At 30.7% G+C, this 15,885-nt stretch overlaps 1 protein-coding gene across 1 annotated transcript in view; it reads right to left on the bottom strand.

The window, feature by feature from the left end:
• FASTKD1 (FAST kinase domains 1) overlaps window positions 1-15,885 on the bottom strand; it is a 50,864-nt gene that overhangs the window by 11,166 nt on the left and 23,813 nt on the right. The window contains exons 4-9 of the mRNA XM_051986212.1: window positions 11,895-12,020; window positions 8,335-8,733; window positions 5,535-5,645; window positions 4,757-4,888; window positions 1,935-2,421; window positions 256-370 (exon numbers count right to left, since the gene is read on the bottom strand). Of these exons, the coding sequence (XP_051842172.1) occupies window positions 256-370; window positions 1,935-2,421; window positions 4,757-4,888; window positions 5,535-5,645; window positions 8,335-8,733; window positions 11,895-12,020 (1,370 nt within the window). The remainder of the gene's footprint in view (window positions 1-255; window positions 371-1,934; window positions 2,422-4,756; window positions 4,889-5,534; window positions 5,646-8,334; window positions 8,734-11,894; window positions 12,021-15,885) is intronic.

Below are 15,885 nucleotides of genomic sequence, written 5' to 3'. Positions count from 1 at the left end.
TTTCAGGAGAACAAAGTCAAAGTTTAAGTCTATCTTCCAATAAATATGACAGAGATTAGATTCACTAGGAATGAAGACAGAGGAAAGAGTATAATTTATAATACATACTGAATATGGATGGAATGCCTAAATTTATTTTTTTAAAGTACTCAACAATGAATGATTTCTTTATGACCAGATACTGATGCTCATCTTAAAATTGCACAATGAAAACATTCTCAAACCCAACAGTTCATTTCAACAAAGTACACCTACTTAAATGTGAATTAAGGTGCTGGATACAAGTTCCGAAGAATTCATCCTTTTGGGGCGGATCATAGTTAAGGACACTGAAGGGAAGCAAAATAGAATGGAGTGCCAAAGGATGGATCTGAACAAAAAGAATGAAGTTGTTAGATTTTAAATATTAATTCAATAAAACTTCTTAGATTATAGAACCATAAATATGGGGCCTAGAAGCCAACTAATACAACTTAATAATAGAATTTATTAGTGATAAAGTTCTCTCAGAATTACAGTAGATATACCAAAATGCTGCAGTAAATCTATAATGTTATCTATTCAGGATTTCTCTCTAATGATGAAAATTGCAACTCATCCACAAATGAAAAATAAACCAATACACTAATGGTATTTGCAATACTTAATACTTCTAACTAATCAGATTATTATGCAAATAGAAGAGGGTTTTAAAAAAAACTTTTAATAGGGCATATTGTAATTGAATAAAATTATTTTATTCAAATCAACAATTCTCATATACAGAATAAAACTGTATCTTATAATGCTAGATTAAAATCATAGCATCTCAAGAACTAAAGATACCACCATCCTTTAAAAAAAAAAATACACACTAGGAGATGACCTTCATTTAGCAATTTATAGCAAATTTTAAAGGTACAAATAAAAACAAAAGAAAAAATCCTTTTACTTTTAAAACTAGGAATTAAATTTTATTTTACTATACTTTAATGAGATAGTCATTTTAAAACATCTAAAGGTATGATGCTAGAAATTTTTATTATCATCTCATCTAGTATTAATATATAGCCTTACCAGAGATTTCAATTTGACACAAATTATCTGTCTCCAGAAGTGAATCCCATTGTACATTGTACAATATTTACATCATCAAGCAACACTTTAGTTGAAAGGCATGATTTTCATGTTTTATCTTTATATGTGAATGCTTTACAACAGAATGTAAACTCCTTGAGGGCAGAAAATATTTTGTTTTTGTCTTTGTGACCTCTTAACTCCATAGAGTGGGTTGAATTTTTTCACTCATCTTTCTTACTTTACAAAGATACTCAGCAAATTCTTGAGTGCTCAAAAGTCACTGGACCACTTACATTCTTTTCCACTTTCAACAACTGTTTGGCTACCCATGGGTAATGGTGTAATAAAAAGCCTGTTATTAGATTCTCAAAATTGTCACCCATCAGTGGAAGCTGAGGTGTGAGAGCTGAAGTTTAGAAAGCCAGTTTAATTGCTAACAGAAAAAGATGGAGAATCAAACTAGAAATCACAGAATGACTTCATACGTACTACAGGGCTCAGGATGGCTCTACTAAATAAACCACACAAAACATGTAATCATACTCTTAATAGTTAATATAATATTTATATAAATCATGCCAATAGGGTCTGTAATTTTACCATTATGGGGAATTATGGTGTGGGGATGCAGCTCATATACAACCAACTTAAAACTCAGAGGCATAGAGGTCACGACCTAGGCAGGCTGGCAGTAGGATTTGAGTCAAGGTTTTTGTGACTCAAAGATGAATATCCCACTCACTACAATTCACTGTCTATACCGTAATCATTACAAAAGCTAAATGTGAAACATTGAAATTCAACAATATATATACATAAAATGGACTGTAATCTTTACAAAAGCTAAATATGAAACACTGAAATTCAACTAGTACCTTATTGATTTGTTGAATTGTCACAGAAGCTATCTTGTCAAGCACCGGAGGACTAAGGTAGTTAGTCTTGACAATAAAAGCTGCCAAGTTGGTAATGTTTCTATATGTGATTTGGTCAGCCAAGCGTTGCAAGGTGAGAATTGTTTCTTCAAGAAGTTCTTCCTCAAACCATTCTCCATGAACATATTTAAGTTCTTCCCATAAGACATTCAAATTGTTAGCTTTTTGTAATCTCCGATAAGCATAGGCACTTAATTGTGGAAGTAGTTTGATATTTTTCTGATAAATATTGTCCAAATATGAATGGTCATGTTGAAACCATTTTGAAAGAGATGATGCAAAAGTACATAGATCACTTAAACTACATTGTGGTAAAATGGGTTCCAACCGGGAAAGCCCTATTTCATCCAAGTGAGGAAAAGGAAGTTTTGCAATAACATGGACCAACATAGAAATTTCAACAGGCATAACATTATTTTTCAAATGGCTGTTAAAATAAAAAAGAAAAGAAAAAGGATAAAACAGTTTTATAAAAAAAGAATTTATGTATAAATTACATTAGGTTGAAATAAGACATTTATCAGATGATAAATAGTTCACTGTTGTCACCTACTATTCTATCAAATAGAAAGTAAGCTCCTTACACTAATTCATTGTTGGTGGAGTTATAAACTGATCTAGCCATTATGGAAAGTAATTTGGAACTACAACCAAAGGGCATTCTCTTTGATCCAGTAGGGTCTGTTTCCCAAATAGAGAATAAAAGAGGGGAAAAAACCCATATGTACAAAAGTGTACAGCTCTTTTTGTGGTGGCAAGAAACTGGAAATTAACTGGATGTCCTTCAATTGGGAAATGGCTGACTAAGTTTTGATATATTAATAAAATGTAACATTATTTTTCTATAAGAAATGATGTGCTGATGTTGAGTGAAGTGAACAGAAATAGGAAAATATTGTACACAGTAACAGCAAAATTATGTGATGATCAACTATGATAGATTTAGTTCTTCTCAGCAATACATTGATCCTAGAAAATTCCAATAGACTTGGGATAGAAAATGCCATCTGCATCCAGAGAAAGAAAACTATGGAGACTGAATGTGAATCAAAGCATATTATTTTAACTTTTTTTTTTTTTGGTTTGTTTGGCCTTTTTTTCCTCTTGTGATTTTTCCCTTTTGTTCTGATTTTTCTATCATAACATGACTAATATGGACATATGTTTTAAATGATTGTCCATGTATAATCTATATCTGTCTTGGGAAGGAGGGTGACAAAAGAGGGAGGGAGAAAAAAATTTGGAACTCAATCTTACAAAAGTAAATGTTGATAATGAGGTGATTCATGACAATTCCAATGAACTTGTCCATCCAAATCCAGAAAGATAACTATGGAGACTGAATGTGGATCACAGTGTTATATTTCCACCCTTTTTATTGTTCTTTGCTTGGGTTTTTTTTTTCTCATTTTTTCGCCTTTTGATCTGATTTTTCTTGTGCAGAATAATAAATGTAGAAATATGTTTAGAAGAACTGCACATGTTTAACCTATATTGAATTATTTGCTATCTAGGAAGGGAGGAAATCAGGAGAAAAGGAGAAAAATTTGGAACACAAGGTTTCTCAAGGTGAATGTTGAAAACTATTTTTGCATGTATTTTGAAAAATAAAAATCTATTATATTAAAAAAAAGTTGAAAGCTATCTTTACATGTAATTGGGAAAAAATACTATTAAATTAAAAAATTAAAAATTAAAAAGAAAAGGAAAGTAAGCTCCTTAAAGAGACAGATTGTTTCATTTTTGTTGGAGTTTTTTTTTTAATTCCCTAGTTCTTTACATAGATCCTTTGACTAAAATAACCAAGTAATTGCTGAATTAAACATTATACACTGACAAGATAAGGAGTTTCAAACTCAGATAGAAATGGATCCCTGCAGAGTTGTATACTGACTTAAAAAAAACCACACATTCATATTATCTACATTCTGCTGCATTTTAATTTTTTTTGTTGTTAAATATTTCTCAATTATGTTTTAATCTGGTTTGGGCTCACGTAGGCAACTTGTTTGATTAGACTATGTGGTGGCAAAAATTGAAAATACAAAAAATTTAAGAAGGAAGAAGATAAAAATAAAATAATAGTGGATCAATGAAAGAAATCAGAAACTCATTTATGGTGGGAACATGGATTTTTTTTCTATTCGACAAATAGAACACATTTATTAGGAACAAGAGAAATGTGCTTACGTATAAAAAAGATTTCTAAAATATTTCTAAAACATTTAAACTATGAAAGAATTTTTTTAATAAAAGTAATTGTCAATCTGAAAGACAGAAAGGCACAGTGGACAGGGAAACAGGTTTGGAGGAAGATAGATGCTGGGTCAAGCCCAGCCTCAGACACATACTAGCTGTGTGACCCAGGAGAAATCACTTAACCTCTTTTATCCCTGACAATTCACTAAAAGCTATTAGCTGTAGAGCAGTAGAAGATCTAGATTGGTGGAAGATCAAAAGGGAGGAAAACATGAAAAACAAAGAAAGAACAAGCAAATAAATAACAACAAAAAGATGAAAATACTATGCTTCGATCCATAGTCTCCATAATTCTCTCTAAGGAGGATGGCACTCTCCATCACAAGTCTACTGGAATTGCCCTGAATCACCTCACAGCTGAAATGGGATGATGACTATATTTTTAATCTCAATAGATTATGCCCTCAAAATGAGATGTCATATTTCAACACAGTTAAATTGCCAAAAATTTTTGGGAATAGTTTATATGAAAACTAAAACAAACAGTTTTATTTTAAACTTACCTAAGTAGTAGATTTCGGAGAACTCTAAAAAACTCTGAATTATGAAGACGCAAGTGGATCAAGGATTTGGTTATCTGTACCAATTCCACTGGTTTATAGACATGCAAGTATTTGTATAAAACAGAAGCAATTCTGGAAGCAATGTTAAACAATAATTATTATAATAAATGCTTCATTTTTAGCAGTTTATATTAGACAATCAATATCTAGAAATGCATTTTGAATTAAGAGCTAATCCAAAACAGTTGGCATCAAATCCATTTTCTCCAATCTGAAATCTTGTCAGAGTTACTACTAAATAGCACAATTTATTGTCTTTTCCCCTCTACTCCCAGCCATATCTCTGATAAAGATGATCAAAAATATTTAAGTGATCCCAAAGCAAAAGCATAATGAGAGAGGAAAGACATAAATAATAAACAACTGGATAACAGAGTTATCCTATATATAATTTAACTAACATTAAATAAAACATATACTTTCTCTTGTTCTAAATTCTTTTATTTAATTAAAAAGAAAACAAATGTGCATGAAAATGACAATGTCATAACACTAGTATATAATTAAAGGAAACTCAAAGTCTGCATGGCTATGAATTCCCTTTAATGGAAACGAATCATACATTATGATATTCTTTTTGTCTCCAAAACCATTTATAAAACAGGACAATTCCCCACATGCCTTTATACATGCAAAAAGTTTTGTAATAGTTAAAATACACATTTTTTTTGAAATGATACAATCCAGTTATAGTATCAGAAACTTAAAAGAAAATTACTTTTCAATCAGATGTGAATCTTTGCTATTCATTTCTTCCATTGTGACCACTACGGCTAATGCTTGTTGACTAGTCAATACATCCATCACCATTTGAAGAGCTAACATAAGCCTAAAAAATAGAAAAAAGTTGAAAAAGTTGAAAAATTTACAATTCCCTAAAATTGGGAGTGGAATTTCTTCGGAAAATAAAAAGGAAAGAAATAAATTTCTCCATAAGAAAAATTAAATGGCTAATCTCATTTTTATTGGTTTTATTCATATAGTTAGACAAGGATAGGAATCAATCATTATCTCAAAAAGAAACAACTACAGTATTGTGGAACAGAAATTAAAATGTGCATCTTCTAATTTTGTCTCTCCGTAAATCAACTATAATAAAAAGAAATATTTTGTATTGATACTTTAAAAATTGAAAAATTAGGCTTGATATGTTGAAATAGAGTGAAATAAGGAAATTATTCAATGCTTACTGGAAAAGTGAAATAAATAATTCTATAAATTATGAACAGATATGCCTGTTATACCTCTATATTAATATTTGTATGCAAGTCCATATTCTAAAAATATGGAAGGAAATTCAAAATACAAAATGTCCATTTTGCACACTATCCATGGGTTTTGTTAATGAAGTATCATTTTAGAATATTTTATAAGGCAGTCCCAGAGCATGGGTTTAGAAAACATGTCCTCCTGCTTTATCTTCTGTGTGCAATACTCTCCTTAATTATCTCTGCCTATATCTAAATTCTACCCAGGTTGAGTATTACCTCTTCCAAAAAGACTTCCCTAACTATTCTAATCTATGTAGTTATCCCTTCCTCTGAACTAAGATATTTATTGTCTATACCATACAATATAATATTTAATTATCAATCTTACTATTATTTCAAAGTTTTATTGTATATTCTTCTCTCCCCAACTAACCTATAACATTCCTGAAAATAGTAACCACTATTTTTTTCTATTTTTTCATCTCACACAATATTTGGCACCATGTAATTCAAAGAGAAGATGCTAAAACAACAACAAAAAAACCCACATCCTACTGAATAAAAAGAACTTAGGTACAATTTCATCTAATCATCACACTCCTACTTCTGTAACTTCTCTTAAAACCAGATTATCCTCCTTGCTTCCACTAGATCTACTCTTTCCTAAGAAAGACAGAAAATCCCCTTTCCTCCAAAAAAATCCCCCTTGCTAAACTTTAAAAAGATATGGTGAATATTCCCCTAATTCAACTTCTATTACTCACTTTTTGTTTAAGATTTGAGATGATTATTATACGATACTATACAAATCAAACTATCAAAAAATTACTTTATAGAACTAGAAAAAATAATAAAATTCATTTGGAAGAACAAAAGTTCAAGGATATCAAGAGAATCAATAGGAAAAAAATGCAAAAGAAGGCATCTTCTATAACAGATTTCAAACTATATTATAAAGCCATAATTATCCAAACAATTTATTACTGGCTAAGAAATAGAATGGTGGATTAGTATAATAGATTAAGTACAAATTAAATTATAATAAATGACAGTAAACAAGCTTTCAGAACAAAAACCCATTATTTGACAAAAACTTCTGGGAAAATTGGAAAACAGTAGATATAGAACAAGATCTCACATTGTATACTAAGATAAAGTCAAAATGGGTATTAATTTACATATAAAGGGTGATATAAGCAAATTAAATAAGGAATAATTTCTCTGTCAGATTTATGTATAAAGGAAGAATTTGGTACAAAGAAAAAAGAGAATATTATAAAATGTTAAATATAAATTTTGATTATATAAAATTTAAAAGTTTGTGTACAAACAAAACTAATGAAACCAAAATTATAAGGAAAGCAGAAAACTGGAAGAGTAATTTCCAACAAATATCTGTGATAAAGTGCTCATTTCTCAAACATATGGAGAACTGAGTTAAATTTACAAAAATATTAGTTTATCCCCAATTGATAAATGGTCAAAGGATGTGAATAAAAAATTTTCCAGAAAAATTAAAGCTATATATAGTCCTATGAAAAAATGCTCTAAATCATTACTGATTAGAGAAAAGCAAATTAAAACTCTGAGGTACCACCTCACACCTATCAGATTTACTAATATGACAAAAAAGGAAAATCTTGGATGTTGGAGATATGGGAAATCTGGGATACTTATACATTGGTGGAGTTGTGAACTCCAGCCATTCTGGAGAACAATTTGGAACAAAGGGCTATAAAACTGTACATACTCTTTGATCTAGTAGGGGTCTATCCCAAGATAACAAAAAAAAAGGTGGGGGGAAGGGGAGAACAGAGCTATTTGTACAAAAATATTTATAGCAGTATTTTTTTGTAGTGGCTAAGAACTGGAAATTGAAAGAATGCCTATTAATTGGGGAGTGGCTAAAGAAGTTGTGGTATATGATTTTAATGCAATATATTGCATATAGTAATATGCTATAAGAAATTACAAGAAAAACCTGAAAAGATTTATATGAATTGTTGCATAGTAAAGTGAACAGAATCAAGAGAATGTTGTATACAGTAACATTGTTTGATGAAGAACTGTGAATCAGACTTGGCTATTTTCAACAACAGTAATCCAAAACAATCCCAGAGGACCAATGATGAAACATTCTATCTGCTTCCAGAGAAAGAACTTGAATATTTGAATACAGACTGAAGTATGCTATTTTTCACTTCCTTTCATTTTTTTCTTTTATTAGAGTTTTCTTATACAACCTGACCTAAATCTCCATGTTTCCTTCCCCAAATAAAAAAGCAAATCATATTCAAAAGAACTTACTCTTTTTCTTCTGTTGGTCCAGCCAAAGGTCCCAAGGCAACAAATAATTTTACAAAGCTAGCAGGATCATAGTAAAGAGCAATCATTTTAGAGAGCTTCTCTCTGGCTAATGTTTGAAATGGAAAATTATTAAACTGCAGAGACTGGTAGAGTGCAAGAATAAGACTGAGGGTATTCAAATTCAACTGCTCAATATTGCTGATGAACATATGATTGCACTTTTCTAATAATGGCAGATAATTATATCGAATATTTCGGAGAAACTGCATTATTCTTATTGAAGAATTAAAATGCAAAGGGTCTGTTGTATCTAAAAGAAGCTCTGTTTTGTTCAGAAGTCGTTCACAAAAATTTTGTGAAATAACAGAAGATATATTCACCATCAAGACTGACAAGCTCCTAAAAAGTAAAAAAAAAAAAAAAAATTAAACAGTTACACATTGCTTTAAGAATAGTAATTTTTTTTAAAAAAAGAAAGATACTGGGGCAGCTCAGTGGCTCAATGGATAGAGCATCAGCCCTGAAATTAGGAGGACCTGAATTCAAATCTGACCTCAGACACTTAGCACTGCCTAGCCGTGTGACCCTGAGCAAATCACTTAACCCTAATTGCCTCAGCAAAAAAAAAAGAAAGAAAGAAAGAAAGAAAGAAAGAAAGAAAGAAAGAAAGAAAGAAAGAAAGAAAGAAAGAAAGAAAGAAAGAAAGAAAGAAAGAAAGAAAGAAAGAAAGAAAGAAAGAAAGAAAGAAAGAAAGGTCTTATCTGAAGAGAAATGGGGAAACCATTATAAATATAACATAATGAAATGGTCACACTTAAAAAAAAAAAGTAAAATAAAATCCAAGACAAGTTGAAATGACAATTTATTGGGTTCCTGAAAGCCTCAATTTTTTTTTTCCTCAGTATTTCTGTGATTGAAATTGCTGTTTATGTATCCCCAATATTAACATTTTATTTTTTGTGTGTGAATGAAACTTGTATTTATGCAGTGCATCTAGAAGCATATACATAAGTTCTTATATAATTATTTCCAAAAATGTGCAAGAAAAAACAACTATAATTTTGTTTACAAACCAAAACACATATTAAAATCAATGGACTTTGGATAATTATGATTCTGTGGTGTGCTTAGTACAAATAGTACACACCTGTTCTGAAATATAAAGAATAGTGTCAACTACAGCAATCTAGCTTACAAGTATAATTTCATACTTCATTTTTTTTGTACAATATGTATACTCAATACAAAATCCTATTAGAATTTTTCATAATCTGTGGGTGTAGAGTTTGGAACATTTTTCAGGTACAGCAACTATATAACATTTTTCCATATTATGATTAACCATTAATACAAAAGATGTTTATAAAAAACATTCTTTACAGGACTAAAAAAGTATTAAAAGAAACCAAATTTGTGATTACTACCGTACAAAAAATTTTAGTTTAGGATTTAAGTTATTCCTTGGAACAGGAGACTATTCCTTATTCATGTATTTAATAATAGTATCTATTGCTGGTATTATAATTCTATTTTCAAATTCATCACTCATATACTATTAAATAGGATTAAAATTAAAATTATTCTTCTGACTCAACCATAAATTAATATCTCATCATGAAACCTATGAAATATACAATATTTTAAAGTTAGTATTTCTGAAATCAGTGATCTTAAGGAAAATATTTAGACTTTTGTGGTACCAGCAAAATTCAAGATATTGCATAATATTAACATTTTAATAATCAAAAATAAACTGGTACCAGCTGCCAACCAAAGTGAAGTAAAATATTCCCATTTTAGTGTATTTAAAATTATTTTCCCTGAAGTCTTTATTTTCACTCTAATTACTATAACAAGATACCAATACCTTGAATGTTATTTTGTTCATTTTTTAGAACAAACTGGCCTAAGCATGTGATAGTACTCAATATAAAGTGGTATTAGTTTTATTTTATTATTGTTATAATATACAACAATAATAGGACCTATCATTTATATTGTGAAGTCTGAAAAGTATTTTACATACATTTACTCATTTAATTTTCCCAATAACTTTCTGAGATAATTGCTATGATTACCCCTATTTTATAGAAGCAAAAACTAAGGCAGAGAAGGTTATGTGGCTTCTCTAGGGTCATACAGCTAGTAAGCATCTGAAGTTGGATCCCAACACAGGTCTTCCTGACTCCAAGTTCAGTGCTGTACCTACTGAACAAACTGTTTTCCCTTTACAGGGCCATTACATAGAGAAAGGATACTGAATGTCCAGTTTGGAAAACCTAAGTTCAGATTTTTCCTTGACAATTCTTAATTGTATGAGTTGCTATCTACTAAGTCAATTACTATATCTGAGTCTCAAATTCCTCCTCTGTAAAATACCTGGAGCATCTATGTTACCAGGTTTTTGAGTGACTCAAATGAGATGATTATATGTAAAGCAAAAAGGTCATTTGTCACCACTGTCATTTTTTAATAAAAAACTATTTTCTATAACATAAAAGGTTTTTTAAAAAATTATACCAACACAGGTATATGTGGTTAAAAGACTTAGACATCAGAATCTGGGCAACACTTAAAATATCCATTTAAATAAATCTAAAAATGAAAAAAAAAATCATAATTGTTGGGGGAAGTCCGATAGGGAAGTTAGTTATTTTAAACAAAAGGTAATTATAAAATCAGTTATATTTGAGCCAATTATCATAAGAAGGTAGAAGGCAGATCAAAATAAATGTCTGTTGACAATAATTGCACAAAATCTAAAGGAAGAAAAATGAAAAAAAAAAAAAAACCAACTAATGAGTATCATAATGATTTAGTATTTCCCTTCTTTAGTTACAATGATATTAAATAAATGAAAGCTAATTACTTCTCTTGGCTCTTAATAATTTTTCCATGGTTGTCCTTTTTTAATCTCCCTTATCAGAAAAAACACAACTCTATAATCAACAGGTAAGAATAGTAAAAACTGTGCTTCAAAAACTGTTCATTTAAGGCACTCCCTTTCATCTTAATTCTTGGTTTAGTATTCCGTATCACACTAAAAATCACCACTTTTTCCTTCCACTCAAATATTTATTCTTCTCTTGGCCAAAATATCCTCAAACCTTCCTTTAGCTTTCCTACGCTTATCAAAACTAGAACAAAGAAAGCTGAGAATTTTTCAGTACAGTCTTTTCAGACAATGATAAAAATCGAAAAGAAAAGGTTTACTTTATAGAAAACATTCTATAAAGATAAGAAACAGTGTCATTCTATATATTCTTCACAGTTCCTACAATGTTTAAAATTGGAGATAGTAGAAACAATTAAATATTTGTTTAAGTGAAAGGACAAGAAGTTGAAGTAACCTTCAGGGTTTTTTAAATTAGCATATTAAATCATACCAGTCAACAAAATTAACAACTTTCTTTTGCCAATTTTAAAAAGAACTATTTCCAGATGGAGACAACTAGAAAGATACAATTTGATGGTAAATTATATGCATCTTTAGGCTGCATGGGAATTATTTTGATCTCTTTGGATTTGGATGGATTCAATTTCACTATTATCATCTTTACCTTAAGTCCTGCATTGAATCCAGGTTCCTGTTTACAATCTCAGCTATTTTTCCCATTAAAGGACTGAAATGCATCTGTTGATACGCTAGACAGGTGGAGAATTTTGACAGCATTTTAAAGTCAAACCTATCATATGGAACAAAAAGAAATAACATTAGTAATAACTTTCACATAAAGTAGATGATCCAAAACTTAGCAAATACAAGGCAATCATTTTTGTTCTTCATCAATGATTAATTAATTTTTTTTTTTTTTTTGGTGAGGCAAGCAGAATTAAGAGACTTCCCAGAGCCACAGAGCTAGAATGATTAACTTCTACGTTTTTCAAAGGATTAGGACAATTTCAATTCATGATTATGTATAGAGAAGGAAAATAAATTCATCTAAAAATACCCCAAACTTGCAGTTATGCAAATTTCCATTTGATATGATATTACCATAAAATCCAAACTTCTTATTTTGTTTTAGGAACCCAAATTTACCTATATTCTTACACTACAGTTACACACTCAATTATTTAAATAGATCTATGATGGGATACTGTATTATTATAGAAAAGCCTATTTTTTATAGTTAGGAGAAAATGTATTTATTCAACCAGAAGAGGAAAACTGCCTAGTAACAGTTCTCAAAGTGTACTCCAAAGACCCGAAGGGTCTCTCAGACCTTTTAGGAGGTGGATAAGGCTAACATTATCTTCACAATAATACTATTATAATTCTTAATATAGTAAATACTGATAAATGTAGCCCATATAAAACCAAAGCTTTTGGGGATCCTCAGTAATTTTTAAGTATATAAAGGAATTTTGAGATCCAAAAGTCTGAGAGTCAATACTCTAGAGTATCCATAGATAAACAGTCATTTTGTTATTTAAAAAATGCCTGCTTCAAGTATCTTTGATGTAATAGTACTGTTCTCTGGAAAATAAAAAGCAGGATGCTCTCAGGAAAAAAAACAAAAACCTGGAAAGTCTTCCATGAATAAAATGATATATATAGTATACAAAGTAATAGCAATGTTCTAGGATGATCAGTTGTAAATAACTTTGTTATTCTCAGTAGTATAATCACCCACACCTACTCTGAAGGATTTATGATGAAAAATACCATCCATACCCAGAGCAGGGACTGATCAAGTCTGAATATAGTTCAAAGCATTCTCTTTGAACTTTCTCTATCTCTCTTTCTCTATTTTTAACTTAATTTTTCTTGAGGGTTTTTATTTTCACTAAGGCAGGAGACCTGTTTTCTTTCATAATTTAACTAATGGAAATGTTTTGACTTCACATGTGGTTTCTTAATTGTGGGTAGGGATAAGGGAAAGAAACTAGAACTAAAACATCTTTTTAAAAATTGTTTTGAATGTAACTGGAGAAAAATATTAAGTAAATTTCAAAATAATAAATTTTGCTCTACCCTTAAAAAAAAAAAAAAAAAAAAAAAAAAAAAAAGGTTTGTTTCTATATCTCTTTAGCCCCTCCCCCCGTCCAGGCAATTGGGCTTAAATGATTTGCCCAGAGTCACACAGCTAGGAAGTATTAAGTGTGTGAGCTCAGATTTGAACTTAAGTCCTTCGACTTTAGGGCCAGCTATCCACTACACCATCTAGCTGCCCCTCGTTTGCTTCTCAAACTATAGACAATGTGAAGTTAATATTCCCTAGACATGCACATGACACAAAAAAAAAGTATAAGTTTAGTAACTAGTATCAGCTAGTATTTTTATATAGTGCTTTAATATGCAAAGAACTTTATGTTATCTAATTTGAGGTCCACACTGATTTTGCACATGGTCAAGAATTAATATTTTAAGTTATTTAAAAGTATTACTCTAAAAAAAATATTTCTTGATAGAAAAAACAAATGACATGCCAGAACATAGTCATTACATTACGTTATTTTGAAAGGCAGAAAAAATACAGTAGAAATAGGGTGATCTTCCTTCAAAATTCTTTTCTAGAGAGTTTTTTTGCTTTTCCCAAAAACATCTTAAATGAAAAGCAGCATGATACAATAGACAGAACCATGGACTTGGGATCAGATGATCTGCATTTTAATCCTGGTTCTGACTGTGGGCAACTCCCAACCTCTCTTTTAATCTCTTTCTCTAGCTGCAAGATGAAAGTTTTTATGATCCCATGTGCCATTAAATCTAAGCTCCTATGATTTTTTTATAACAATGGAAATGATCCAACATAACATTTTCACTCTTTTTGTTGTTGTTTGCTTGCATTTAATTTTGCTTCTCATTTTTTTTCTGATTTGATTTGGTTTTTCTTGTGTGGCAAAATAATTGTACAAATATTCATGCAGACATTGGATATATTTCTACCATGTTTAACATATATTGGATTACTTGCCATCTAGGGGAGGAAAAGGCGGGGGGGGGGGGGGGGGAGAGGAGGGGGACTGAAACAGAAGATTTTGCAAGGGCTAATGTTGAAGAATTGTCCATGCATATGTTTTGAAAAATAAAAAGTTTTAATAAAGAAAAAAACAAACAATGACAGTGATCTCTCAACACCATTTAAAATATTTTATATAACTGCTACATTACTAATACTGTGGACTACAATGACTTTCTTCTCATTATTCTATCTTGCTTGCACTAAATTTTTGGCTAGCAAATAAATTGTCAAAAATTGTTACAACCAAACTGAAATTGTGTCTAGAATGGATCTAGAGTAGTTAGAATATAAGATCTGATGTCAAGAGGACTTGAGTTCAAATCTGACCTCAGACACTTATTAATTGTGACCTTGGGCAAGTCAGTAAGCCTCTATTTGTCTCATTCCTTCATCTGTAAAGAAAAAAATAAACAATGACGATAATGCTAGAAACTATCTCCAAGAGTTGTGATGACAAAATGAGACAATATTTTAAAGTGCTCTACAAATTTTAAGGTACTATGTGAATATTAGCTATTATTATTGTTTTCATTATTATTGCTGTCATTTCACCTGAGGAACAAATTAAGTTTGGCAAGTCTTATTATCAAGGAGCTGGCCACATCTGCTCATAAAGAGGAAGTAGAGGGAGATCCTACAACTATGGAACTCCTAATTGATTCTGGAAGCATTAAGCTCAGCAAGAACCCTGTCAATTATGACACCTTAGAAAACTCTAGAAAACAATGAAGTTTTTCTAATCACTAGACTGCATTTCCTGGGTAGCTGCATCACTGCTAGAAATAAGGACCCCTAATATGGTCTTATTCTGCTTAAAACAGAGCTCATTTGATTTCCTTATGTCTGTCTAGGGAAAAAACCTGCTTCAGAACTGCTGGAAAATGATTCAGAAGACAGAACTACATAAGTTCTCTGGAAACTAAGAAATGTTTTAATAAATGTTTTTTCATCCATGGTAGTCAGTGTTCTAATAAGCTACTTGAGATGCTAAAACTATGCTTAGAATCACAGAATCTGAGAGTTGAGAATCAGAGGGCTTTAGAGCTGGAAGGGACTTTGCAGATTCTTTATTCTCTAACCCTGATTTTACAGATGAAGAAATTGAAACTCATGGAAATCAACTGACTTGGCCACAGAGATCACAGAATCAATGCTCAAACCTTCTGACTCTTGTTCCTATTTTATTACTAATGTACCAAATTAAATAATATGGCTTAGTTAATTCCATTTGTTGGTAAAATCTTCTTTCAAATGACCACTGAACCAGATGCAAAGACACAGATCTTTCCAGCATAAGCAATTCAGATCTCCATGTTTCTATATAAAAGAGAATACACTTCAAATGTTACTGTTTCCATAGCTTTAGGTCTGCAAAAATTTTTTACAGTTACCTATTTGAGAGCTATGACATAATGAAGGGTATCTGATATCTTAGACCTGAGTACCCATGAAATGATATTTCTTAATCTATTAGCATTTTGGGGGGCTCACTCTTTTCTAACTTTGCAGCTTACCTTTTTCTAATTAATTATTTATAGATGGCCATTTTCTCTTCTGAGACTAATGCAACTTCTCTTTGACT

The sequence above is a fragment of the Antechinus flavipes genome, chromosome 3, assembly GCF_016432865.1.
Source record: "Antechinus flavipes isolate AdamAnt ecotype Samford, QLD, Australia chromosome 3, AdamAnt_v2, whole genome shotgun sequence".
Taxonomy (NCBI): Eukaryota; Metazoa; Chordata; class Mammalia; order Dasyuromorphia; family Dasyuridae; genus Antechinus; species Antechinus flavipes.
The sequence above is the reverse complement of the archived record's forward strand: the minus strand, read 5'-3'. Positions and strand labels throughout refer to the sequence as shown.